The sequence below is a fragment of the Mycteria americana genome, chromosome 13 (genome assembly GCF_035582795.1).
Source record: "Mycteria americana isolate JAX WOST 10 ecotype Jacksonville Zoo and Gardens chromosome 13, USCA_MyAme_1.0, whole genome shotgun sequence".
NCBI classification, from domain to species: domain Eukaryota; kingdom Metazoa; phylum Chordata; class Aves; order Ciconiiformes; family Ciconiidae; genus Mycteria; species Mycteria americana.
The window spans coordinates 17,258,583-17,284,004 of record NC_134377.1 but is presented as its reverse complement, the minus strand read 5'-3'; the positions used below and the strand labels follow the sequence as shown (position 1 = coordinate 17,284,004).

Genomic DNA, 25,422 nt, shown 5'->3' with positions numbered 1-25,422 from the left:
TATGTTTTTGCCTCTGAATCTACCAAGTCCTTATCTCATGTCTTCCAACATCGTATCTCACACTTACCATAACTCTTAGGTTAAGAGTTCAGTCCCATGGAATCAAAATGTATACCTACAGAAGGTGCTTACTCCCAGTTGCTGTCTCTAGGACCAACCACTTCACAATCCTGTACTACTGGTATTTACCAACTGCAGGGGACGGTAAGGACAGAGGCGCCAATCCACATCTAAGACAGGAAAGTGAAGATCAGTGACTGAAGTCCAGATCCACTCAGGCACTCAGTAAGAGCCTGAACCTCACCAAAACCAGAAGGAGATAGGGCTGTTAAAAAATCAGACCACAAAAAGGTTTATACCATTAATCTTGCCTATAATTATCTCAGAATAGTAGCAGAACAGCAATTAAATCCACACTTCTCAAGAGTTACAGCTCTAGCCACCAGGTTGTCCCTTCTCTTCTCAGGAGCTGATGTTGGACAAGCTGTTATGTGCAATTTCGATCTGAAGAACGCGTGTTTTTAGTGGAAGTCAAGTGGGTGCAGTTTGTTTGTGTTCGTACACCTACGGCCAGGTCTCTGAACCCTGAGCCTATTTGTGAATGCGAATTTCTGTATACTTGGAGAATTGACAAGAAATGCCGCAACTACAGATGGTACCCTGGAAAAAGGAGCACTTTGCATCTGTTTGGTATGCAAATTAATTCATTTAACATTTGTTGACAGCAGGTCAGTTTAGCACAGGAATCAGGCTAGAAAGTTGGCAATTTAGGAACTAAGTTCTACTCTGTCCTCTTAGAAGTGGAAAAATCCAAGGGAGAATTAAAAGTAATTAGGCAGAAAACAGCAATTAAGCCCAGAATGAATTTCATTTTTAAACCATTAAATCCTCACTGCTTCCAGAAAGCTAGGAATCACGATGGGTATCTACACAGAAAAGATAACGTGACTGGAGCAGCGCGCTCTGACCCGCAGATGCGGCACGTCCCCTCTAAAGCAGGGAAGCACCCTGGGACAAACCCGGAGAGCCAGCAAAGGTCTCTGGCACTGCCTGGGTACACGTGAGCTAGCCTTAGCTCCATCAATCCCGCAAGCAATTCCACTTGTACTCGTCTCGTAAAGCACCTTAATGCCTTGGTCAAAGCTGTAAGAAGGATCACAAAATGGCCTTGTTAAGATGCACCAAATCATTACATTATTTAAACTGGAGGAGAGTACAATTTAAAAACAAATGCTTCTGGACTGCAAATCCCAGTAGGGATTTAGGAGTTAAAAAAAAAAAGACAGACAGTAACGAGATGTTTTCCACATACCTAAAATAATAAAATGCAATACAAAGACATGAAACTTGTACTCCAAATGAAATAAAGGAACATCTGTGCATATTTAATGATTCTCCTAGCAAATGTCTTCCTTACTTCTTCCTCAGTCTTACTTTTCCATAACCAAAAATACACTTAATTTCAACAAATTAATCTGCTTTGTTTCTTACTGCTCCTTTCCAGATTTCCACCATACCTATTTCTCTCAACAGGTTCAACAGAATACAAGAATACCTTTATTTTACAAAACTACACCCAAGGTAGCATCTACCACAAGGCTCATGGCCATTTTAAGTAGTAAAATTATTACAGACGTTGCAGATCCATTCATCATCTTAGGTCTGCCCCTATAAACAAAACACAGCAATGGAAGAGGAAACATCTTTCTCCTGATCTCAAGACGAGAATGGAGACAAAATTATCATCACCTGCACTAGTTTCTGAAAACTTCAGTCTTTCCTGGGAAAGATTACAGAAAAAGCACGCAACACATTTCATTACCAGATCATAGCGTGCAAATTAGCTGTGCTGCCAAGTCTTTATTTTGCAAAGGGGAATACAGGATTCCCAAAACATTTGTTTGAAGGGTTTTTGGCAAGTCAAGTACAGAGTGGGATGGCACACAGAACCCACCCATCATGTTCCAGATGATATCAGGATTCAAAAGATCCCTATAATGGCCACAGTCATGGGAGAAGGCTTGACTTTAGAAGGAGCCCTTAAAATAAACACTGGTCTCCAAAGTCAATATAAACCTTAACTAGTTGCCTTTTCTTGCCTTGACTCTTACTCGCTAGGTATACATTGTCAGTTAGCTATGGTAGTTTGGTATGGACATCGCTAAGTAGCACAAGTAATCCCAGAGTTATTTAATTTACAGCAAAAGAGAGAGTATTTGAATGGCATTCTTGATGATAACAAACTTAGCACAGTTTCTCTGATTTCCAGCTTGTAAATGAGCGGGTCCAACATTACTCAGTATCGTGCACAGGACTTTCCCAGACAGCAGCTCAGACAAATCCATTCCTCAGTGCAAGTCCCTCGGCCACGCAGACTACAATCAACATCAAGCAACACACGCGGATTTTTGTTACTTTAGAAAGTGGGCAGAAATCAGGGCTACACAAAGCCAGTAAGCTACCTTAGCTTTGGGTAAGAGGCAAAAGAGCGCACGGATCATGGCTCTTACCTTGCAAAGTTAATTCCCAAGTAAAGCAACTCTGGTGCAGGTACAAATGTCTGCTGAGATACTGGCCCCAGTTACTGACCCCTCTGCTGAAGCATCCTTCCACCCCCATACAGCTGCAGCACTGCACCATCTGGGCGGCTGGTCACCCTCCGGCACAAGCAGTCCAAGTTGCCCACTCGGGATACAATTCAGCCTGCCCTACTCAGACCTGGACATACACCAGCACCTGAACTCCCCAAGTGAGGAGGGAGAGAGACTAACGAATCACAGAGGGGAAAAAAAAAGCATGTACACAGGATAGGACTGGAAAGGAAAATGGGATGGATCAGGATTTTAAGAGGTAAAGGCAAATAAGTGTTGGTGGTTTGTTTTTTTTTTTAATTACTTGTTTTCAATTATTTTGAAATAAGTGTTTCCAACGCTCCATGTTATCAAAAGAGAGACCTAGATTAAGAACAAAGTAAAGATCAGAAAGCAGCATTAAAAAAAAAGTGCAAATAATTAACTGACAGTTCATGCTGTGAATCACTGAGTTTGAAACAAACTCGCCCACATCTGTTGCTAAACTTCATTAACTGAAAAAATGATACTGAAATGAATGCTGTCCTGCATGCATAATGCCTATCTCCTGCTTGGACACCTAACTGCAAGGACATCCGAAACCACAGAAGCTGGAAGATTCTCTCGGTTGTTTTGGAAGACGACGCAGCACACACCTGAGGCTCACTTCCGAAGGGGACACAAAGAGGCTGGCACACCACCGAGAGGACCAACCTCCCAGTTAAATATCAAACTGCTAAACAATTTGTAGTCTGCAATAAGCGCCATTCATGGAAAAGCGAACTTCTAGGACCAGCTACTGTGTCAACATGAGAAGAGGAGGCAAAGGGGTTTTAAACGCTGACGTCTGTCAGACAGATGGCTGCAAGGGTTTATTCTCTGCTGGTGTTAACTATCTTATCTGGCTGCTGCTTTTAAGGATGAGCTGCAGGGTTTCAACAAACAATGAAAAATTATTTCCAACAGTAGTAATGATAATTACTTTTGATACGTCCATTTTTATCCCTAGATCTGGAAGTGCTCTACAAAAGGTATGTAATATCACTGACATTGTAACAAGAAGTACGATCACCTGAGAGACAGCTCATATCCCACCTGCCCCTGCAGCTTGCTTGTCCTGGGCTCACTTCAGCTCACTGCAAGAAGTAAGGAGACAGCAAGACAGTTCTCCCCCTTCTTGTGCAAGAGGTTGCTCTCTCCATGGCACAGCAGAGAGACGTGGACAAACTACCTTTTTGAGATGACCTTTCCCTGCTAACCTGCCATCACGTCTCCATTTACCTTAAGTAACTACTTTCAAGTGTGAAATCACCTTGCCCCACCTCTGACTGAAGCTTCACATTTTCCACAAGGAAGCACATCGTCCCACAGGGCTGTGACAGCAGAGACTACAGATGAAAGGACTGAAATACGTTTCCCCCCTTCAACAACAGAAGCAGACACCAGTCACTGGCTGCTGTCCTGATGCATTTGAAGTGCGTCAGGGCCACTTTTAATGCCCAAAAGTTCAAATTCTCTAACATATCTCAGTACTGCTATGCTCCACATCCCTCTTCATTAGCCTTTAAGAACATGAAATGTCCAAAGTGGCAGAAGCTTTTGCATGCCCTGTAAAATCAGTACTTTACTTTAAAATTAAAAAAAAAAAAAAAACCACCCAAAAACAAAAAAACCCACCCCAAAACAACCCCAAAACACCCCAACCAAAACAAAACAACAAACAAAACCAACCCCAACCAACCAACCAACCCCCAAAGCTATCCTGGAATGTAGAAGTTCAAGTGGATCAGGGCACTGCACATAGTAATAAAAATTTATGATGTGGATTAGGTTAGTCTACTAATGATGAATTTATTGTCTACACTTACTGGAGAATCCCATATTCATTCAGATAATCCTTTTATCCCCCACCATGACTAATTTCCTCTTGCAGAACCATTAGAAAACGAGACACTCGTAAGTAAAAACCTATGATGTCTGGAGCCTACTTAAAGGACCTTCGTTTCCAGTGGGACTGCACATCATTTCAGTAATGGGCCCTTTCAGAACACTTTTCATTACTTTCTTCATTTGTGAAGTTACTCAGGGGAATAGTTATTGCAATTTAGAGACCACAGGCACGAGAAAGAGAAATGAACCAACTTCTGAAGATGCATTAATCAGAAGAAATCTGACAGAAGTATACTTCAGAGCAACAGAAGGTAGAATGCCAAATCTTTATTAGTTTTGTTCAACCTAATTGACTTCATCATAAAGCTGAAGAATCTAACAGGGCATCTCCACTATTTTATCTGAAAGAAAAGCAAAATGAAAGACACTGACTGGGTTTAGGGAACATTGGTTCTTCAGGTTTTTCAGACTGTGTTAGGACTCCTCCTGACCCCAGCTTCTAGCACGTACTGTCCTACTCTCAAGGTGCTCTCAGAAATGCAAATACCATTTCTAACCAGAACAGGCTCCTTTGCAAGAAATATTAGAAATAGGTTCCTAAATGGTCAGTAGTTCAGGTTCTTAACTAATTTCCCACAGGTCCTTAGTCACTTTAGCTTAAAATAGGAGCGTGTCCACAAAAGTGTTTGTGGCTAAGACTGGATCCATGTTTCATGCTCAGTGTAATTCCATGAAACCAGTTCCCCAGTATCTGCAAAAAAGCACCTTTTGATAGGGGAAAGCCCACAACCACGAAGGGAGTTGTTTGAAAACACACTTTTCAAATAAATAAAACCAGCACCCTCAAGGGAAGCAGAGAAGGTACTCAAAACTTGTAGAAACAGCCCACTGATCACAGTACAATTGATAAATAAAAGTATGATTTTCAGTACCTATGGCACAGTTTGCACTGCAAAATGCTTTTTTTGTACTTAGCTTGGCAGCTAACTTTACCTGGGTCACTCTCCATTGTATTATACACCTTCCTATACAGATCCAGCCCCCTAACCTGGACAAACGAGCTACTCTTCACGCTGGCCCCACTGGACAGACCTACATTGCCAAGCCCTGCAACACGAGAGACTGTGGCAGGCAAATACCTCCAAGCATTGCTATTGGGGCCACTGAAACGGGGATCTCTCCACAAAAATGAAAGATATATGATACTTTATTTCAAACCAAAATAATTTTGACAAAATCCTAAACAAAGGATGTGGCAAACAGATTAATACTCCACAGTTCTGCCTTACCGTAAGCAACCAGAAGTGTTCTTGAAGACAGTTGTCCACTCAGCATCGCGAGGCTTAGAGTCCTCATTCGGCTCGCTCTCCCAACCCGAATGGGGTATAATCACCTCATTGGTAAGCGTCTGCAGACCGTGGTTGATGATGACCATCTTCAGGGGCTCATAGGAGGACAAGTTCCACAGGGTGCCTGCAGGAGACAGCGATATAACAAGAGAATAATAACTATTTAAAATCTCTGGGTTAAATAGAATCACTAGATTCACAGAGAATTGCTAGAAGGTTAAATCATAAAATGAAACGAAAAGGCGAAACCACTTGATGAGATGCCAGACTGGCACATAGCTTAGGGAAAATTCCAGAGTCACTGCAACAGAAGCATTTCCAAAAGAATGGAAGCACTTTTATCAAGACACAGATACTGTAGAAGTCATCAAGTCCTACAATAGAGTACATAAATGTGATGTGTTATTGGAGATTAATAGGATTTTTCTGCTATATACAAATTTTGTTACACTTTTAAGTCTAGCTATGCCTCAAAAAGTAAAAATTCATCCAATGCAGCAGACAAGTATACTGAACAAGTCTTAAAAACAGAGATGAATTTATGGACTATCATCGATCTTATGCTTATCCTCTGCACAAGACAGTATTTCATTCAACACTCTTCTCTATTATTTACTTTCGCATTTTCCTGTCACAGGCAATATCTGTGTTCAAATCACCTGGTGCCACAAGCATAGGATTCCTTGAAGAAGCTGAGAAACAGAACTCCTCTGTCTTTCCATTTTTACCTCAATTATGAGCCAAAGTAGACAGAAGTCTGCAGACAGCAGACCATCAAACCAACGTAACAGAAGAACAGCCTTACAACTGTAAAAATATCCCGTCTTAGATAAGTGATACAACTTCCCAGCAGACCTGTATCAGTGTCCTGAGAGCGACTGCTCGTTAGGCTAGGACTGAAACAGGACATTCACTTCAGAGATAATTTCTGCATAGGCCCAGCCTGGTAACGCTTGAGAGCTACCAGTACCACCGCCAGGAGGGAGCCAGATGCACGCTTTTCATCTTCAAGGAAAAGTGTGAAGACTAGCAAAATTTCAGAGACACCAAATGGAAAAGCCAGGTTCCCCAGAACACAGGAAATCTTTCCTAAGCAGACACAATATTAACCTGAGGCTCCCTGTGTTACCACAGCTGTGAATTTGTGCATATTACAGCCCAAGCTGTAGATACTCACCTCTTCGTATACGTGTCTAAAGCAAAACACAGAAGACAAACAAAGGTGCAACCTTGTGTTTCAGTCCCTTGCAATCACTCCAAGTTTTCAAACTTTAAAAATGGCTGGAAAAAGATTTTGGATCTATTGCTTTTGGCAGGCAGTCTAACACACACACGGCCTCGCTGGACCCTGTCAGTCAACGGCAAGCGCGTAGGAGCGAGGGAGCCTGCAGCGGTGCGATGATCCAAGGTGCCGGAGAACCAGCGGGGCCACCACACCTAGCGCCGAGCGAGCCAAGGCAGCTATCTCGTGGGAACGCTCCTTCACACTCAGGCTTTCGCTGCTACAAGTTTGAAGTGTCAAGTGCCAAACGTCCTATTTTAATATCAGAGTATTATCCATATAGGGTCATGACAGGTACCAGGTCAGGACGGGAATTTTATCTGTGTTGGAGCAGTGACTGGCACTTATGCGATAACCTCAAAGGCTGATGATTAGCAGGGCCTTGGAAGTCGAATGGTGTCTCCTACTCAAAGTGATCTTTACAAGATCCAGGCATCTGCTCAGACTGGGGAGACCACATTAATTAATAAAGAAACTCTGAGGCAGGCAACAGAATGAATACCATAATGTTTCTTTCAGTCTTTTTCTAAAACCATACAAAAATACTGCTTTTTTGGCCAAATTCCCTTGCCATTCATAGACAACACACTGTATGAGATTTTCATAACCTACTTTTTTTAGCTTTCAAACAAGACTGTATAGGTGAAATAGGAATTAATTTTCTCTTTGTACCCTTTACAATAAATCACCCTTTGTCTTTGCAAAACACCAAACACAATGGACAATAAGAAAAAAAACCAAAACCAAGCAGAAAAAGCTAATTGGCCCCATTTTGTTGCGGAAGAAAGCCTTTACTTTTCACAACGAATTGGCTCAAAAATATACATTATACAAGAAACAAAATGCAAGTCAATATTTATAATAAGACTAAAGCCTGACATATAAGCTACCCAATTAATTTTAAATACTTCACTAGACAGTCTTTCTTTAGTTATTGTCCACCAATTCCTTAAGCACATCAGACTCGCCGATATAAAAATAATAATTACTATTAAATCCCTAAAAGCATTGCTGGCTCAGTACTTCAAAATTCAAATGCAAAATCAGAACATCGAGTACTGAACTGGATGGATAAAATCCCAGAAAATTATACAGGATCATCATCTCTGGAGCAAACCTAGATTCAACCGGAGAACAGTGGGTGCAGATACCCTGGTTCTGGAGGGTTACGTCAGGGTTCCCTCACAGGAACATAAATGGAGCATTTGGTATTTGCAGTGGTCAAAAAACCAGTATTGGGAAAAGATGGCATCGACCGAGGAACCCCAGTACAGCATTCGTAAGGATCCTGCTTTTCTGTTCTTCTGAAACCGCAAAATATTGCGACTGGAAACAACATGGAGATTTAAAATCATCTGCGTGTGGAAGAGCTAAGTTTTAAAATCCGACAGCCCTTTGTATTTAAGGGCTCTTTCCTTAAATGCACGTGCTTCCTTTGCACCCAGAAGGAGATTCTGCCTTGTCCTCTTTCCTGGGGCAGGGACACCACGCGTCATCTGCAGCGTGAAACTGCAAAGGCAAATTTCACTGCCTGCTTAAGAAGAATCAGGCAGGCACATACTTAAAAAGCCAAAAATACCTATAAAATTTCCAAGAGCTCTAATATTACAGGATTGTACAAAAGTTTACCTGTGCTCAAGTCTTTTACTTGTTTTAAGACTTACGAGATTTGTGCCTAGATTTCAATACCTTCAACCCCAATGTGTAAAATAAATTCATCGTCTCCAAACTCCCTCTTCTCCTATATTCTCATTCACCAGTAGTTATTTCAAGAGACTGAATGCAACTGGGATTCAATAGTATTCCAGTTGGATTGCAACACTGGAAACGGCACAAACCTGCCTGTCTACCACACACACGTCAGCTTCGCCGATGGTCGTAACCCCGTCCAGCCCAACAGAACTACCCGCCCCTGCAAAAGCATCTCTTGGACATACTCATCCAGAATTTTTAAGAGGCTGACTGCAATTTATGCAGTAAACCATTTAGGGCAAACCCATCCTGACCGTCAATCTCACTGAGTGGCTACCAGACAACGGGGACTGAAGTTAAACAGAATGCCTTTCCTCCACCCTCTTTGAAGAAAAAAGCCCAGCAGTTTCCAAGCTTTTCAATTTCTCATCTGCCTCCCACCTCTCAAACGTTCCATAGAAAACACCAACAAAATATGAAGAAGAATAAAAGACAGTCTTACTATAAAAAAAAAAAAGCACAAAGCTCTCCAAATTATTAAAAAATGTCACACCACTTAAATTTATAATGTTCTCCTTGACGGCTGCATGAGGAAAACCAAAAGAATCCCTCTGTTGAACGGCCTTCAGCAAGGAGCATGTGCAGCACCTGACAGCAGGGCGGCCCAAGATAAGCTGTGATGAGGGAATCCTTGGGTTCCAAAGGCAGAGAAAAAATTCAGATTTGAGTTGACTTCATTGGGAAAATATTCCACAAGACGGGATACAGAAAATAAAGAGTGACAATACATTCTTCTTATTCCAAATTATGAAACAAAGAGGTCTAAATCCCAGCATCCTTTCAGCTCTTGAGAAAACAAATTCCATGGAAAAGACACTGAGTGGCAGCCACAGAAAATTTTTTTAAAAAGTGAACAAATTCAGATCAGACTGTAGGTTTTAGCAGCGTGAGAGAAAATCTGAGTAAAAAAAAAAAAAAAAAAATTAAAACCCCTGTAAATTTGACATCTATCTTTAAAAATCATTCCCTGCCTCTATTAGCATAACACTCTAATGATCTAACAAGCTGGAAACACTGTTTTTAAAACTCTAAGTTTAATCAATTCAAATGAATAGCACTCAAGAGAAATCAAGTCACTAACACAGCAGCGTAAGGGAAATAAAGTTATCTAAATTTCCCATGCACTTTCATTACAAGTATTAGCCTTTTTGACCACAGTGCATGAATTTTAGGACTAGAAAAAGAAGATGAACTATTGCTTTTTCAGAAGATGATCATAATCATGATCAATCTTTATTTTATTCATAAATACTATTTGTAATATAGTTATATATTTCTCAACTACAGCCATTACCTCTACTCTGTCAGCATGTTAAGCAGGGACAATAGCTACAGGTTTTTATTTCAAAAGTACTGATTATTGTAAAAATATATTTAAAATTACTATAAGCTATAAACATAGCTACATGATTTACGTAATATTAAAAGTGATTAGGGCCACAGCCATAATTTCCTAAATCTCTGCCTCCTTGGAGCCGTGAAAAGATTTCTAAAGAAATTGTGGCAGAATACGTACATGCCATTATCTTTGGAAGCCCAGGGAAATCTTTTCCTGCTGAGCTTGCTTACTTGCAAAAATCCAATGTCACCAAGAAATTCGATGAAGCAGCTGTTTTAATTCTGTATCTATGGTCCATACTAAATCATTTAGCATTTGGGGAAATAAAGCGGTCTGCATTACGTTCGCCGAGGATTTCTTGTTATGTGGTGGTCCTGTATGCATTTGTTTGACAGACCTGTTTGTATCATTCTAAGTCTGAAGACTGGAGCTGTGCTTCTTCAAGTTAAGCAGCGGTCAAGTTTAGAACCTCAGCATGAACTACGGTGTCATAGAATATACCACGAAAAGAGATCTTCTGACAAGCGTTCTAAGCAAAAATGGAAGGAGTAAGCCCATCTGTAATCAGAAAGTTCAAGACAGCACGGTACTTCAAAGAGAAGTTAGCGTCTGATCAGCTGACAGGATCATAGCATACATAAATGCCCAGAAGGTGTGAATTCTGAGCAAGCTGATCAATCTGCAAGTTTCCATTATAGTATTAGATAAAAATATTTCCTCTGCAGAGCATTTTGAAGGTCAATCATTTTTCAATTAAAAGCAGTTTGGCAACATAGAGCATCAGGAAAATCATGTTCTGCACCACTTAAAATCAGTGCAATGTCATTAAACAACAAAATTACTTTCAATGTTCTCACAAAGAACAAAATTATTCATTAAAGCTACCAACTTCTGATTGCTTTTCAAAGAATGTAATAGAATTTTGGTCTTGCATATTTGATGGGAACATTTGCTCCACAAAAACCCCTTATCACTCAAGATAAAACTTTTGCAACTTTCCCAGCGAGAACAGGTTCAATTCCTTACCAGCTTAATCCTCATTTCTCTCCATTTCTCAAGAAAATGATCTACTGTCAGTTCAGTAGTGCAGTTCCAAGACCAGAAAGGGATGCAAGGAAGAATTTTGTGGAATATTTCCCATCGCAACTCTACTCGTGATTTACTTATGGACACCCTAACAGTTAAATCAAGCTTTTCTCAGTGCAGTAGATGGGAGACATTTTGTTACTCCACGCTTTAAAAAGAACGAAATGTGAGATCTGTGGTATTTTATGATTGTATCTTGAGTTTTGAAGGTATTTTTTTACACACCTCATGTATCTGTCTTACCTTGAGGGACATCATGTTTTAGTGCCATCTGCAGATATATCAAGAACATCTGGTAAAACAGACATGACATTAACCCAGAGAAGGTTTTCAAATCCTGCTAAAACCAGTGCTATCTGAAAGCAAAAAGCTACAGACTCGCTTAATCTGGCAGCAGTGTTGTATCAGTATACTCAGCCTGCTTCCAAAGTTGCACGTCAATACGTTTGTCTAACTTGCGTTCTCCAAAACGTATATTCCGGGAAGCAGTCAAGTGAACACCCTCCTGACACATCAAGTCTCGCTCATTCAGCACGGAGCGTCACCCATCCGATTCCCCCTGCCGCTGCACCTACCTCTCATGCCTTTTTAACACCCTGGCATGGCTTCTTCCCCACTCCATTAAGCCACCGCCCAGGCCCAGCTGGCTGCCCTGATTCATGCTGCTCTGGACAGCTGTGGCTGCTGCCTCAGATCACCAAGTTAATGAGAGGCCACGGAGCTGTACTAAAGCCAAGGACTGACTCTCAAATTAGATGAGAATGATGCTCTCTTTTGCCAGAAAGCACCCCTTCCAGCTGCAAATACCGTGTCTTACTGTACGCTCCCACGTCCCTCCTGTCCTGCAGGCAGGCAGTGTCCCACACCCAGAGAAGCAGAACTTCAAGACTGGAAGTGCTCTTGAATTCGGACACCTGAATTATTTCAATTTCTTCAAATTACTTACATCTCTTTGGAAAGCAGGATTGTTTTATCATTCATCCACGTCTGGGATGACCAGCTGATGATTACTATTCAGCTTTTGAAAAGCAGCCAGTATTAAGTTAAAGAAATATTAAACGCCAGAGAAGTCAATGTGTCATACCGAACTTGAATTTGCAGCCTCTTAGAAGAAATAAACAAGCAAACCCTGTATGCTGTTGTCTTTTCTCCCCCTTTTTTTTTAGCACTGCTGCAGAAGTCCCCAGAGACTTCACTCCAGACAGAATGAGAAATTTTCATGGCAAAGGTAGACTTTGGTTTATCACTAGAGAAAAGTACCCAGATAGGAAGTCAAGATTTCTATCAGGAGAACGTCAGAATTGTGATCTAAATTTTTGAGGCTGCAAAACACAGTCCTTTTGTAGCGGCCCTGGCTGAATGCTCCCTTTGCACTTCAAGTTGGCTCTTGTTTCTCTCCGCTGACTTTTGGAGCTCATTTTTCGAACAGACAATTCCACATTATCAGCCCAGGCTTTGAACACTGACTGCAAGGACACCAGCATCAGTCACAGAGGCATTGCTGGAATACTCTTCTCTTCTATGTTGATGCTTGAATGTCTCACACTGGATCTGGTGATATCATTTTAGAAGTGGAATGAAATTATTCCTGGTTAGGTGGAGATTGAATGCACATCATCTGTTGCTGGACATCTGTTTAGGTTAATGCCCTCAGTATTCCTGGTGTTTCTCAGTAAGGGGAAATAAAGAGCTTTAAATAGCAAAACCCAAAGTGGAATAAAAATACTACATTTAATTAGCAGGAGCTACTGTCAAATAAAATGCATTTGAACTGTAGAACTAATTAATCAACTGGAAATCAAAGCAATCGCCATTCAGAGTGAAAAGGGAAAACATCCAGTTTGTTTTTGCCACCTCAAAAGTGACTGATTACCACGTAGCATTATAATGATATTCCTTCAGAGTAAATTATAGCCTGGCTTCTCCTTTCTTGAATCTAAAGAAATAAATTTATTCCTTCTCAGCACACCAGAAATGGATTTTGAGTAAACTAGAACAGTAGGTAAACAGATATTATTTATTTAAAGAAAATTAAAAAAAAAAAGATAAATTTAAGTCTGCCATCATACTAAATGAGTGCAACAAATGGCATATAAACACTGCCTACAGAGTTTCCACGTTAAGAGACAAAGCACAGACAGCAATCAAAGCACAACCAACACAAGCTGCTTCGAGGTTCTCTGGCAAAACAGACAGCTCTCCTTTACCAGCTCGCTGGAAAAGCACTGGAAAATATCCCTGCTAGTTTCTACACTGTATATTTAGACCTAGTTTGCTAAATATCCTATAATGGCTGGGGAAGAACAGTTGGAACACCCAAGGCCACTGTTCATCTCAGAGTATTATGATTACCAGTAAAAACTTGGAGAGCTGCTATAATTTTTTTGAGGCGATTATAGAATTATGATGTTTACTTCTAATGGCTTAATCCATGTTTGCAATAGGGTCTGCCTGGAGAATCCAACACTGATAAGGTAGCTAAACAGTTTCAGCCCTGGACCCATTTTCACACTCACAAAACTTTCTGAAAAATTCTGTTCTGGCACTGAAATGCATTGCAACTGTCCTGGTCTCCATCCAAACATCCCCTGCTGCTTCTGAGACAAGAAAGGGAAATCCATTTCACTCCTCGTGAGTTATCGGAGACTGAAGAACAATATATTTCTCCTTAGTTTAAGAGCTGACATACTTTTCCACCCTTTTCCACTTAATGGCTGAACTTTGAAACTTGGCATATACTTTATTACTCTTTCTGGACGATGTCCAAGACCAAGTTCAAATAAAAAACAAGTTGAATAATGGAGTTACAAGTGATTGAAAACTCCCTGCAAAGTGTGCACGAACTCAGTAACTTCAAAATGTAATTCTCCCTTTTCCGATTATTGCAACAAGCAAACCCCATGTCCAGAGGATCTCAACAGCAGACTCTACGCTCCTTAAAAATCTGAGTTTTCCAGCCCAGAAGTGCTGCAACTTTATATGCAGCCTCAGCATCCCCAGCACCGTGGGCTGGAAGTGTTCCTGAGGAGACTGACTGTTCTATCAATATGAACTAGTGGGGACATGGCAGCAGGATTGTTTTATAAGAGATTAACAAGGAAAGTTTTAGATTAGCATACCTTACCTCACGATTGTAACACACTGAGGGCAAGTGCACTACAAATTACCTGTCAATGAAGTTGCTATAACTCATTTAAGCTTCAGTAACTCAACCACAAGCAGTTGCATGCTACATCCAAGAAGCATCATCCATCTCCCAGCAGCCCGGGAAACCCGAGCGTGCTACACGCACAGATGATCTCCATTTCCTCCTGAAGGGCACGTTTGCCTTAGGCTGTCTCACACCACAAACCCGGTGCAGCCAAAGAAACAGCTGCAGCCAGTGATCTAAATTCTCCTTCAATGCTTTAATCTCCAGAAATTCTTGTTCCTGAAGCTGAAAGGACTCCTCTAAAGAATAATTCATTAAAGAAACTACAGACACTGACCTGTAATTAGCTCTCTCACTTCCATGTCGTTTGTTTTCCGCAACAGTCTGATCAATGCAGGGATGCCATCACAGTTCTTTATAGCCACCTTGTTTTCATTGTCCTTCCCATAGGAGATGTTTCTGAGAGCCCCACAGGCTTTGCGATGGACCTCCGGCTTTGGATGATCAAGTAGGCCCACCAAGATAGGTATCCCTTTAAGGTGCCTCACGTCCTTTTTGATTTTATCATTCTCGTAGCACAAGTGCTGCAAGTAGGCTGCGGCGTTAGACTTGACTGGATCGATAGGGTGGCTGAGCATGGCAATTACTTCTGGGAGGTCAGGGTCCCTCCACCTGGGGTCTTTGCGGATGCTGTCGATAGAGGGGGAGCGCTTCCCCAGACGGTCAATGCTAGCCATGCTTCCTCTCTCTGGCTGTGCCAGCGGTGCTGCGTAGCCACCATGAAGGTAAGGTATCCTCTCTTCAACCATCTCTGTCTCGATGGGGTCATCGTAGCCCCTGTAGGAAGCAACAGTCCCAAGAGAAAGAAAGGGGGAAAAAAAAGCGCATTTAAACACTCGGTACCTCTGAGTCTGTATGGAGATTGCAGCTACGAGCAAACCTTTTAGTATCACCAATATCATTACGGGCAGCATATTTACACTTTCAAATGATTTATTTGTAGTAACTTGCAAATTAACCATAGCTGAGTACTCCACAGTGATGGGACTACAGCACAGTATTTGTTTGGCTAGCAATGAAACGATGACAGGAACTGCAAGTCATCAAACAGATTGCTTTCATTTTGGTCACTTCGCAAACCAATTATGATAGAGCTGGATTACATTTAGCAGGAAACATTGAGCTTCATTAATGCCACTACTTCTGCAGCAAACCAAAACACTAATTAGAGGCATTCAAGGCCTGGACTGCGACCACAGCCACTTTTCAGCAAGTCTGAGAAGTTCCACTACATTTCCATGTTGATGCTCACACAAGTACACTGAACTCATCAATACACATAACGGTGTCAAAGATGATGGAAAACCTAAGTCCTGAATCCAAGCACATAATAAAAGTCTACCTTGTACAGAATCATTCGTACTACAGGTAAGAGGCTGATGGCCAAGAGACCTGGGTCCGGCTCTTAACACCAGAGTCATTTGCTGGACATCCAAAGCAAGTCCAGGACTCTGAGCTTTCCTCCCCAGATCAGCAACTAACCTGCACGTTAGTTCATTAACTTAAGATCACTTACAGCGTTAGCATGAACGGCATCTATCCCGTTGTGCCATAATTCACTGTGTGTAACTGAAGTAAGGTCAGTCACAACCGGCTAACACACCTATTTAGATATTACTGTGTCCTAGTTCACACAAAGGGCAAAGTTACAATCAACACAGCTGAAAATATTCTAACACAGTACATTCTCACACTATGAATGTCCATATTCTTAAAAAAAAAAAAAAAATCAGTATTTGACAACTATTTCTTTTTTTTTTTTTAAACAACCACTGCTGCAACTATAATCTCTAACCTTCAGAAAAAATCCCCCCCCAACTAGCTGCTAAAGACAGAACATTTCTGCAAGAGATTTGTAAGGAAAGGCATTTACAGCTTCAGAATTTGTTTTTGCGATTCACTGATACGCTCCATCCCTTGTTCAAAGCGACAGCTTTCATCCTCCAGAACACGCGTCGTTCGCTGAAGTCCTTGGGCGAGGGACAAAAGGAAATCTGAAGTTTGCACACAGCAACCCACTGGTCACAAATTCCTCAACTGTATATGTGAATAAGCCCACAGGGCAACAAGGCGACTTGCACCTAACGGTTACGAACTCCCACGAACGCTTTCAACTTCGCACCCTCTCCTCTCAGGCTTTGCCCCGAAGGCTCACACCAGCTCGCGAACCTGGCCGAGAAGGATGAGGAGCCGAGGTGACCCACCGGGAGGTGAAGCAAAAGTCCAATTATTCCCATTGTTTCAAACCTTAAGTCTATAAGATTTTTCTTCTTCATCCTCCCTTCCCTCTAATACTACTCTTCATAGATGTTAACATAAACTGACTTCTTATATATATATATATTTTTTTTTCTCTTTTAAAACAGCAGCAGCTTTTTGCCTTACTGTTTTTTCCCGGACCGATTAGCTACTATCTCAGTATTGTAGTTATCTCAGTCAAGCAAGTAGGTTTAATTGCTACAAAATGATTCTTATAAACTTTCACTTTAAGCACTGACTGATGTTACTGAACAATTTCTGATGTCATGCTGAAGGAAGTACAGACCATTAGAACTCAGAAAGAAAACGGAGCTTGCTGTTATCCTCAAGGGACTGCTAATTAAACCAGACTCCGGGGAGAAGAGCAACCGGAGGTGGAGACTGAACTTAGTCTTGTACAATTAACGCTTTTAACGTTAAAAGCGCCTCTACTGACTTTAAGTTGCTTTAATTGCTGTTCTAAACCATAAACTGAATGAAAGGATAAAAATGGGCCGGTATCCAAAACTCAGAATGAATCTGAAGAAATCCTTTTATCGATGCAGTTATTTGTGTATGTATAATTCAGTACTTGCTCTACACAGTAATTTACAATGTCTGGACAGCCGGTGTATTTTCTGTTACAGAACAAAGCTGTTTCCATCATTCCAAGAAGAAAGTAACAACACTGAAAAGATTTACTTTTGGGCATATACACAGGGCAGAAGTGGTAACAAAACCCCTTAACTACTCCTCAAACAAAATTCTGGTTTTATGTATGTAAATTTGGGACAACCAGCATTAAAACTACAACAAAACCTCATTTCTCAAACTCATCCTCGTGTTATATTCTTATTGACTGCATAAAAGAAAAGTAGCAGAAGATTAATTTTAATAATTGCCCTCTGCACAGCTGTTGCTCGCTTGACTTGGTAACTCGCAATTCAGCATGCCTCAGTCCTACGAGCTGCCCACAAGATAACTGTACGCCACCTCAATTACACCTGCACAATTAAGTTTCTCTCTCCCTCTCATCCATGCAAATACTCAAAGATAATTATTGTCTTGGGATGCAGTTTGTTTGCATTCTTTCCACAAAGCCTTCTGAATAGAACCACACGGACGGACCCATCCTCCTCATGCCGTATCTTCTCCCCTGTGCCACACAAAGCTCTTCCGTTTCATTACATTTGCCCAAAATAAAACTTCTGAGTTAGGACTTTAAATTGCAACACTGTCATGACAAGAGAGAGCACCACATAACTCTTGTACCAACAACACTACCTTTTTTTAAATTATCAATCACTAGTTATTAAATACTAATGTGAATACCTGAAGTAAAGAATCAGTCATTAAAAAAAAGAAAAAGAAAAAAGAAAGAAGATCACATCCTAACTTGCTACTTATTCTAACAAAGTTTTTTTTTTTTTTTTTTTTTAAAAAAGGGTTTTTTCTTCCATTGTTCCGATACAAAGCTACGGATGCGCCGAAGACAGCCAACAGGCTCTGATGATCCCTCTCTGATGAGATCCCCAGGCCACCGAGTCAGGGTAGAACAGGACAGGGGAAGATGCCGAGTGTTTCGTGCTGCAGGGAAGAGGTTGCGTTCCTGAGTGCCACGGGTACGGAGAGGTGCGGATGGTTTAGGATGAATCACGCGGGTGGTGGTGGGGAGGGCAGCATTGCTCAGAACCCACCAGCTACTGCTCCGTGGGGACCACAGCACCTACTGCTGGCCCCAGCCCCACAGCAGAAGCAAAGCATCCTCAAGGAAACAGACCCCGAACCACAAGTGACTTTTAACAACCGTGGGCATTTTCATACAGTCGCATTCCTACATGAACCGTCCACTTGTAACTCTGTTCCTGCCAATCTCAACCTGATTCTGCTGGACCATCTCCTTAGTGAAAAAATAGGACTGCACATCTAACATGAGCATTTGAGTGCACAAAGACAGCTACTTTGAAACAAGACAGTCTCTCTCAAGTATCTGTAGAGAAAGGATGAACACAAGAAACACTATTGCTGAAATAAGCCCACGTGGGTCAGATCCAACATACCTCTGCAGGACGAAACGGTGTCAAGAGCCACTGGTTAATGCACCAGTAACAAACCCCAGTGACCCTACCTGGCAGCAAAGATAACACGTGGACACTTGACCCTTCAAGACCCTGAGTAATTATCTAGAAACTCGGGAGATCCTGGTGGGAACTTAAGAGCTGTACAAGAAAGCTCAGCAAAGGCAAGTAACACACCAGTTCAGATTCACATGACTAAATACAGTGATCAAGGCTGGAGAAGGTTAAAAAAAAAGAAGAAAAAAAGAAAAAAACCAACCCACACTGTAATTAAAGGAAAAGAATCCTGAAATATTGTACAAGGGAAGCTCTAAATATCAGCTCTGTCACTGCTTAACAGCACTGAAGGGAAGCATTTTACCAAAATAGATCACCTGCAAAGGAGCAAAATAACTGCTTGGGCAGCGTAATGCAGAACCACCACGAGGCCTCTGACTGCCTCGGCAGACGGAGATCCCCGCTCTGCGCGAGGGAGGGCGGTCGGGCCCAGGCCCAGTCCCATCTCCCCTCCTTTAACAGCGGCTCAGGGGCCGGAGAAGGGCAGACTCGGCAAAGAGCGAGGAAGTCAAAAGCAAGTGCCTATCAGGGAGATAAACACAGCCAGTTTCTGAAGACAAGTGAGTAAAATCAGCAACACATTTACACACAGAGAGAGTAAAGAAACCATCTTTCCGAGTCGGACTGGTGGGGGCCAAATGCAATTTTTCACCTCCATGCCAGCAGAACAGCTACGTTGGAAAGGCAAGCCACTCGACACAGGAGAAGGACTAACGGGAGCTTCAGCAGACACAGTCATCTGTGCTCAGGAGGCCAAGAGCTCTTTACTCTCGGGACGGAAGAGATCTGGTAGTACGCCAGAGTTGCTGACTACAAGCATCTTGCCTTCCATCTGTTTGCAGCAAGGCAGCTGAGTTTTTAGGATGCCGTGGGTCTCACTAGTCACCTGTCTCAGGGAATTGATCAAAACACATTCTAGCGTCGATAAAAACTGGGAGAGAGCTTGTGGATTTATCATCTTCCTTGTGGCTTCAACATAGGCACATTTGAGTAAACAGGTGAAAGATTTACACATTTAATCCTCAACAATTTATACAAGTGTTACATTCATCACAGTTTGCAGCTGGTGTCTGCTTAGGACAACAGACCAGAAAGGCTTGGGATTTCAGCAGGGAGCTTGGTGCCAAACATCGAAGAGGAAATCTAAAGACTTTGCAGAATGAGGTCCTACTTTTGCCAGCCTCTGTTCCGTGACAGGAGGATGCACAAGAGGATTCAAAACTGGACCAAATCCTCTGCTGAGACAAGTCTGAGTTATGGGCCATATGGTTAAAACACCAAAATCCCCCTGACTGGAACCACCTAAAAGCTCCTAATGGGTGAGCTGACTCAGGCTGCTGCCTGCCACGTAAAACTCAGCCATACGTTAAGTCTTCTGCTACTGGAAGATCAACAAATTGAGATCAAATCCACTCTAAGGAGGTGCCTCAGAAAAAAAACCAAATCTTTTCCAAACCTACTGCATTTTTTGCTTCACCCCATTCTGCCCAGGCACATCCATACGCTCCTGCCCCAACCTAGACAACACCCCAGTGGTATTACACTTATGGTTGGCCATGAAACCAAAGAGGCCGATCTACAGCGGCAGGTATCTCCCTAGCCTGAAGGATGCCTGCGTGGGTGCCGCTGTGAGACCACACTTGAAATGGATGAAGTTAGGCCAGAAGCGCTGACTGCAAGTTTATCTACAAATACAAGCCGTTATACTCCAGATTGAAAAAAGACACCAGAAGTGGAATGTGACTAACGTGTACGTGAGACCAATATTCTCGCACTGTCTACACGTAACAGAAGCAAAGAGAGACCTAGTGTTACAGTAATTTAATCTCAAATCTGGCTCGTTTCCTGGTAATAGTAATTTGGGCCATGAAGTGACCACCAAATATAGTCTCAGTCTCTTATATCAGACTTCTGCCATAGAAAATTTAACAGCAGAAAACTGTTTTGTTGTTGATTTAGTCAATGTTAAAAATTCATATCCTGTCTAGTCTGGAACAGTAACCCCGGCAATAGCTGCTCCAGAGTTTTTAGGGAACAAGGAGTCCCATGAATGCAAGTACAAGTGCAAACTGTAGCGATCCACTCTGGAAAGGAATCACCACAGAGGCAAGAAATGAGAAGTTGAACAGAAGATAATTTAAAAAACATAAGATGAATTATGACTTGCTGTTTTTTCCTGCTCATTTGTGTTAACTTCAATTTAATGATTAAAAAGTATTCCAATAATAGAAGGGTTGGTTTTTGTGAATGAAAAATATTCAGTACTTCCTGCTTCTCCTTCTAAAAGGACTGTATATAAAACACGTAGCAACACCATAAGACTACGTATTTTTAAAGACTGTAATAAAATTCTCCTAATAAAGGCAACCTGCCAAATGAAGAAAAAAAGGGCATAAACCCAATTAAAGATGTGTAAATACCTTCACAAGTAAATTTGAGTAATATTAAATCAGTGTTATACACCCCACATGCCTTTCTCTCACCCCAATTTATTATACAATCTGACTAAACCAAACCAGAGCATGTGCTGAGGAAAAGAACATTAAGTGCCAGGTATTCTTCTTGCCGAAGATAATATATCTTACAGCAGAGACTCAGTATAAAAGAAAACAAGAAACAAACGCAGCCACAAGCACTGAAGAGCCAACAGAGGGAATATTTGCCTTTGTGCACTTATCTGGATTTGTAGATGTTGGCGAGGAGGCACATTTCCCCCCCATTGAAAATGAAATATAAGTAGCTTAAAATGAGGCTGGTGATGACAGAAGGAAAGCACAATAGATATTTATCTCTGTGCTCAAATGGAGCTGGCAAGGGATGGAAAGAACAATCTGTACCTGTAATCCCCTTGACCAGGATCCCCTCCAGACACAGCTGGGCTGCCTACAGACACAAGAGCCTGTGTGATAAACACAGGGGTGAGGCCACCTACCCCAGGCCCGATGAGAACCCTCCATTCAGTCCTCTCGGACAGAAGAGCATCAAAACTAGGAACCGACAGTAGGGATCCTTATTCCACCTTTAAACTATTAACAAATGAGGGCAGCACTTACTGGGAAGAAAATGAGAGAATAACTTAAGTTTCCGCAGTGAGTTAGCCAGAAGAATTCTCTTTGCGACACGATGAAGATGCCCAAGCTGAAAGTCGGTGTGATGTAGAAAAGCTTCTAACGGCGTTGTTGTTATACCTGCTCTACACACGCAAACTTTTTGAAATCAAAAGTGCCATCAATTTATCATGTTCATTTAATCATTTTCACAAGGAATAACTTATTTTAAAAAACCTAGAGAGGAATAATCAAGTAGTAATTACCCTCATCCAGTACAAAGCACTATTTGTAGTCTTTAGTTTCTTGCAGATGAGTAGCATATCTGAAATGCAGTTTTATTGAATTGCTCAAGTATTTCTTTGAAATGTCAAAAAGTAACTACTTATGAAGAGGCCTCATACAATCTTCTTATGTTCTCACCAGCTAAAGTTTGCTGCCACAGTCAAGCTAATTACTTGTCAAAGCCTCTTGATCATATTAAATACGGAAAAAACTCTCACAACAAAAGAAACGTAAAACAAAAATTGGTCCTATCCAAACTGCAAGGAACAATAAATCAAAGAGATGTTTAAAAAAACAAAACACAAAAAACTTTAAAAATGCAAATGGGTAGGTTCTAAGAATACATTTAATTATTCATCATGCATATAGTTTGAAAAATGTTAATAAAAATTTAAAAGCCCTGCTGCCTGACTGTTTTTAATGAGAACGGTAAACTTGCTTAGATGCTGAGGAGCACCGATCAAAGTTTGATAGATTGATCAGTATTTTGGCACCCACTGGCTGCAGGTATTCCCTTTAGCCCATAAAACGCTGATGTGGTTCCACTGGTTGGAAGCTTGCAAGATCAAAGATGTCACAAGGGACTTAAAGGGGGTTCTGGGAGATATGCCTTGATACCTTTTTTTTTTTTTTTTTTTTAAATAAAGATGACAATCTGCAGGTGCTTGATTCCATTTAGCTTTAAAATAAACTTCCAGAAATGTGAAGGAAGATAGAGCTATGAAAGTATGAACGAAACCATGAATGACATCACATCTCCAACTAGGAGCGCTCCAAGACAAGAGAGCGAAAAGGCCTACCTAAATCCCACCGACAACTACTGCTGATGAAGTCAAGCCTTCGGTCACAAGCATTAAGTCTAAAGACCATCTACACACAGAGAGGCAGGTGGTTCCAGACTCTTTACAGCTCCGGAAACTACTCTAAATTAAAAAGGAAAATAACGAGATCTAAATCCGTATCAAAACATGATTCACGAGGATATGACTTCATGCAGGCACACGCAAAAGTTTGTACACTGCTTGGAAAACAAAGTAGGCAAGTTTTTCAGGTTCATACTCAGAAGATGACTTTCAGCTGAGTAAGAAGACTCCCTTCCCGAGCTTGCTTGGTTGGTGGTTTTTTTTTTTTTCCTCTCTCTCTCTCCAAATGCACGAGCTGACAGCTGCAAGCTCAGCATAAACAACTAACATCAGAAAATACGGCTTAAAATAGAACATGCCTTGGAAAGGGGACTGAACCAGAAGTAATTTGTGACTGGTCCCTTTAGTTACATTAAGTGCAACACAGATGCTCTTATCTCCCCTTTATATAGGCACAGGACAAAATAATGATCTGGTCTTCCAAAATGATGAAGTACAGTGAGGTTCAGCACAACCTGGTCAGGCAGCTGAGGGTGTGCGGTTAGCACAGGATCAGGAGCCGAGGCTGTCAAACACCTCACAGGACAGCTTTTACGTAACAAGGCGTCCCTCCACCACCAGGTACCAGCTCGCCTGCAACCCCAACCAGCTGTGCTGAACTTCTGTTTGGCAGACGTGCGCATAACCAGACCTGTCAGAAGTCTCACAGGTTACAAATCCCTCTTTTCACCTTGCTAGCGTGGGATGGCTCTGGGACAACACAATACAGTCACAACGCTTTTTCAGGAAGAGGGAAAAACGTAACTTAGCCCTCTTCTACAAGATTATCTCTTTCTTTCTAAATTCAACCTAAACTAAGCAGCCAGAAACACAGTGAAAGGGTTGTTGAGCACTACCCTCACTCCCTTCTGTATTTCATGTGTGTTTTGCAGTCATTTATGGGCTAATGAAATGATGGGATCTACCTGGTTTTCTGTCAAGTAATTCCAGAACTTACCAGACCATTAAGAGTTCAAATGTAGATGTTCAACTAAGCAAGACAGCTGCAGATTAGCACTGTAAAAAACAAATGGGTTTTACCTTCCTTTATGAGGTCTTCCTCTCTCTGGCACTCCCGCAGACGTCCTCCGGTTCACAGTGGAGTAATCAGGATCCAGTTCATATCCTTCATCATCTACTCCAAGGCTGCGGTTATCATCTTCCAGTCCATAGGGCTCTGGCTGGAAGCGTTCTGGCTGGGAGCGGTTCAAGTCAACGTTGCTACCCACGGGCACCTGGGGCTGGGCAACGGGGCCGTAGTTATCCCTCCTGCTTGGCAAAGTGAAGCTACCATCATCTGGCCTGTAACTGTTTCCTGGCACATAGGCATAGCGAGGACGGTAGTTGACACCACGAGACAAGCTGCCATAGTTATCAGATAGATCTCCATAACCATCACGACCGATATAAGGGCGATACTGGCCTTCATGGCCTTCAGGGTAAGAATCGTTGTAGCTATTGTAAGATCTGGTTAGCGTGGAAGATGCTTGTGGTGTGATGTACCGCTCCCCATTCTTCATGTACCTTCTGTCTATTGAATCCGTGTAGCTGCCCATGGGAGACGAGCCATCCATTGATGGCAGGCCGTCAGGCCCAAGTGGCACCTGACGCACTGTTCGGGTGGTGACTGTTTTGACCATTTTGGTAACCTGTGAAGAAGCAGTGAATAAATATGTTAATTTTCTCCTTGCTGCACAATGTGATGAGACATACGGGGAGCTAGAACAGTAAAACGGGGAGAGAGCGTCACAAAGCATACTACAGTGACATGCCTGTTGAATGGAAGCACTGGTGTCCTCGTGAGTTCACCTATTAGGTTTACGGTTTAATGGTGGGGAAAATATTTCTATGAAAAGCTGAAAAGACAGGTCATAGACCCAGAGTTAAGTGCACTCTGGGGCTCCTACTACCAAATCAAAAGCACTGCAGCCATGTGACAGCGCGTGGAAGCAGTGCCAAGTCATTACACCAGTTCAAGTTTGCCCAGGATGTTTTCAGGAGGCATCTTTCCTAGAGCAGACTTTACGATGTCGAGGAGCCAGAGCCTGTCCTCCCACAATTAGCACAAATACACATCACATTCTCTAGTTTGGCAGAAATACAGTTATATGCTCCTGCCTGATGTGTACCACTGTGTAACTTGATGGAGCTCCAATTTGGCAGTAATATTTAGGAAACCTGGTCTTGAACAGAGAAGTTTCAGGCTTCTAGCTTTTAGACAGCACAACTACCTTCTCTCCTAAGATATGCCTACATCCGACCAACACCATACAACCCCAACAATAGTTGGTGTCATTCTATCATTTTGGTGACGTTATTTGGCAATAACGAACACT

The 25,422-nt window shown here is 41.9% G+C and overlaps 1 protein-coding gene across 19 annotated transcripts in view; it reads right to left on the bottom strand.

The window, feature by feature from the left end:
- ARVCF (ARVCF delta catenin family member) overlaps positions 1-25,422 on the bottom strand; it is a 295,496-nt gene that overhangs the window by 62,881 nt on the left and 207,193 nt on the right. For all 19 annotated transcript variants that reach the window (XM_075516535.1, XM_075516537.1, XM_075516534.1 and 16 more), the window contains 3 exons: positions 24,128-24,735; positions 14,757-15,256; positions 5,750-5,933 (listed from right to left, as the gene is read on the bottom strand). In XM_075516535.1, the coding sequence (XP_075372650.1) occupies positions 5,750-5,933; positions 14,757-15,256; positions 24,128-24,735 (1,292 nt within the window). The remainder of the gene's footprint in view (positions 1-5,749; positions 5,934-14,756; positions 15,257-24,127; positions 24,736-25,422) is intronic.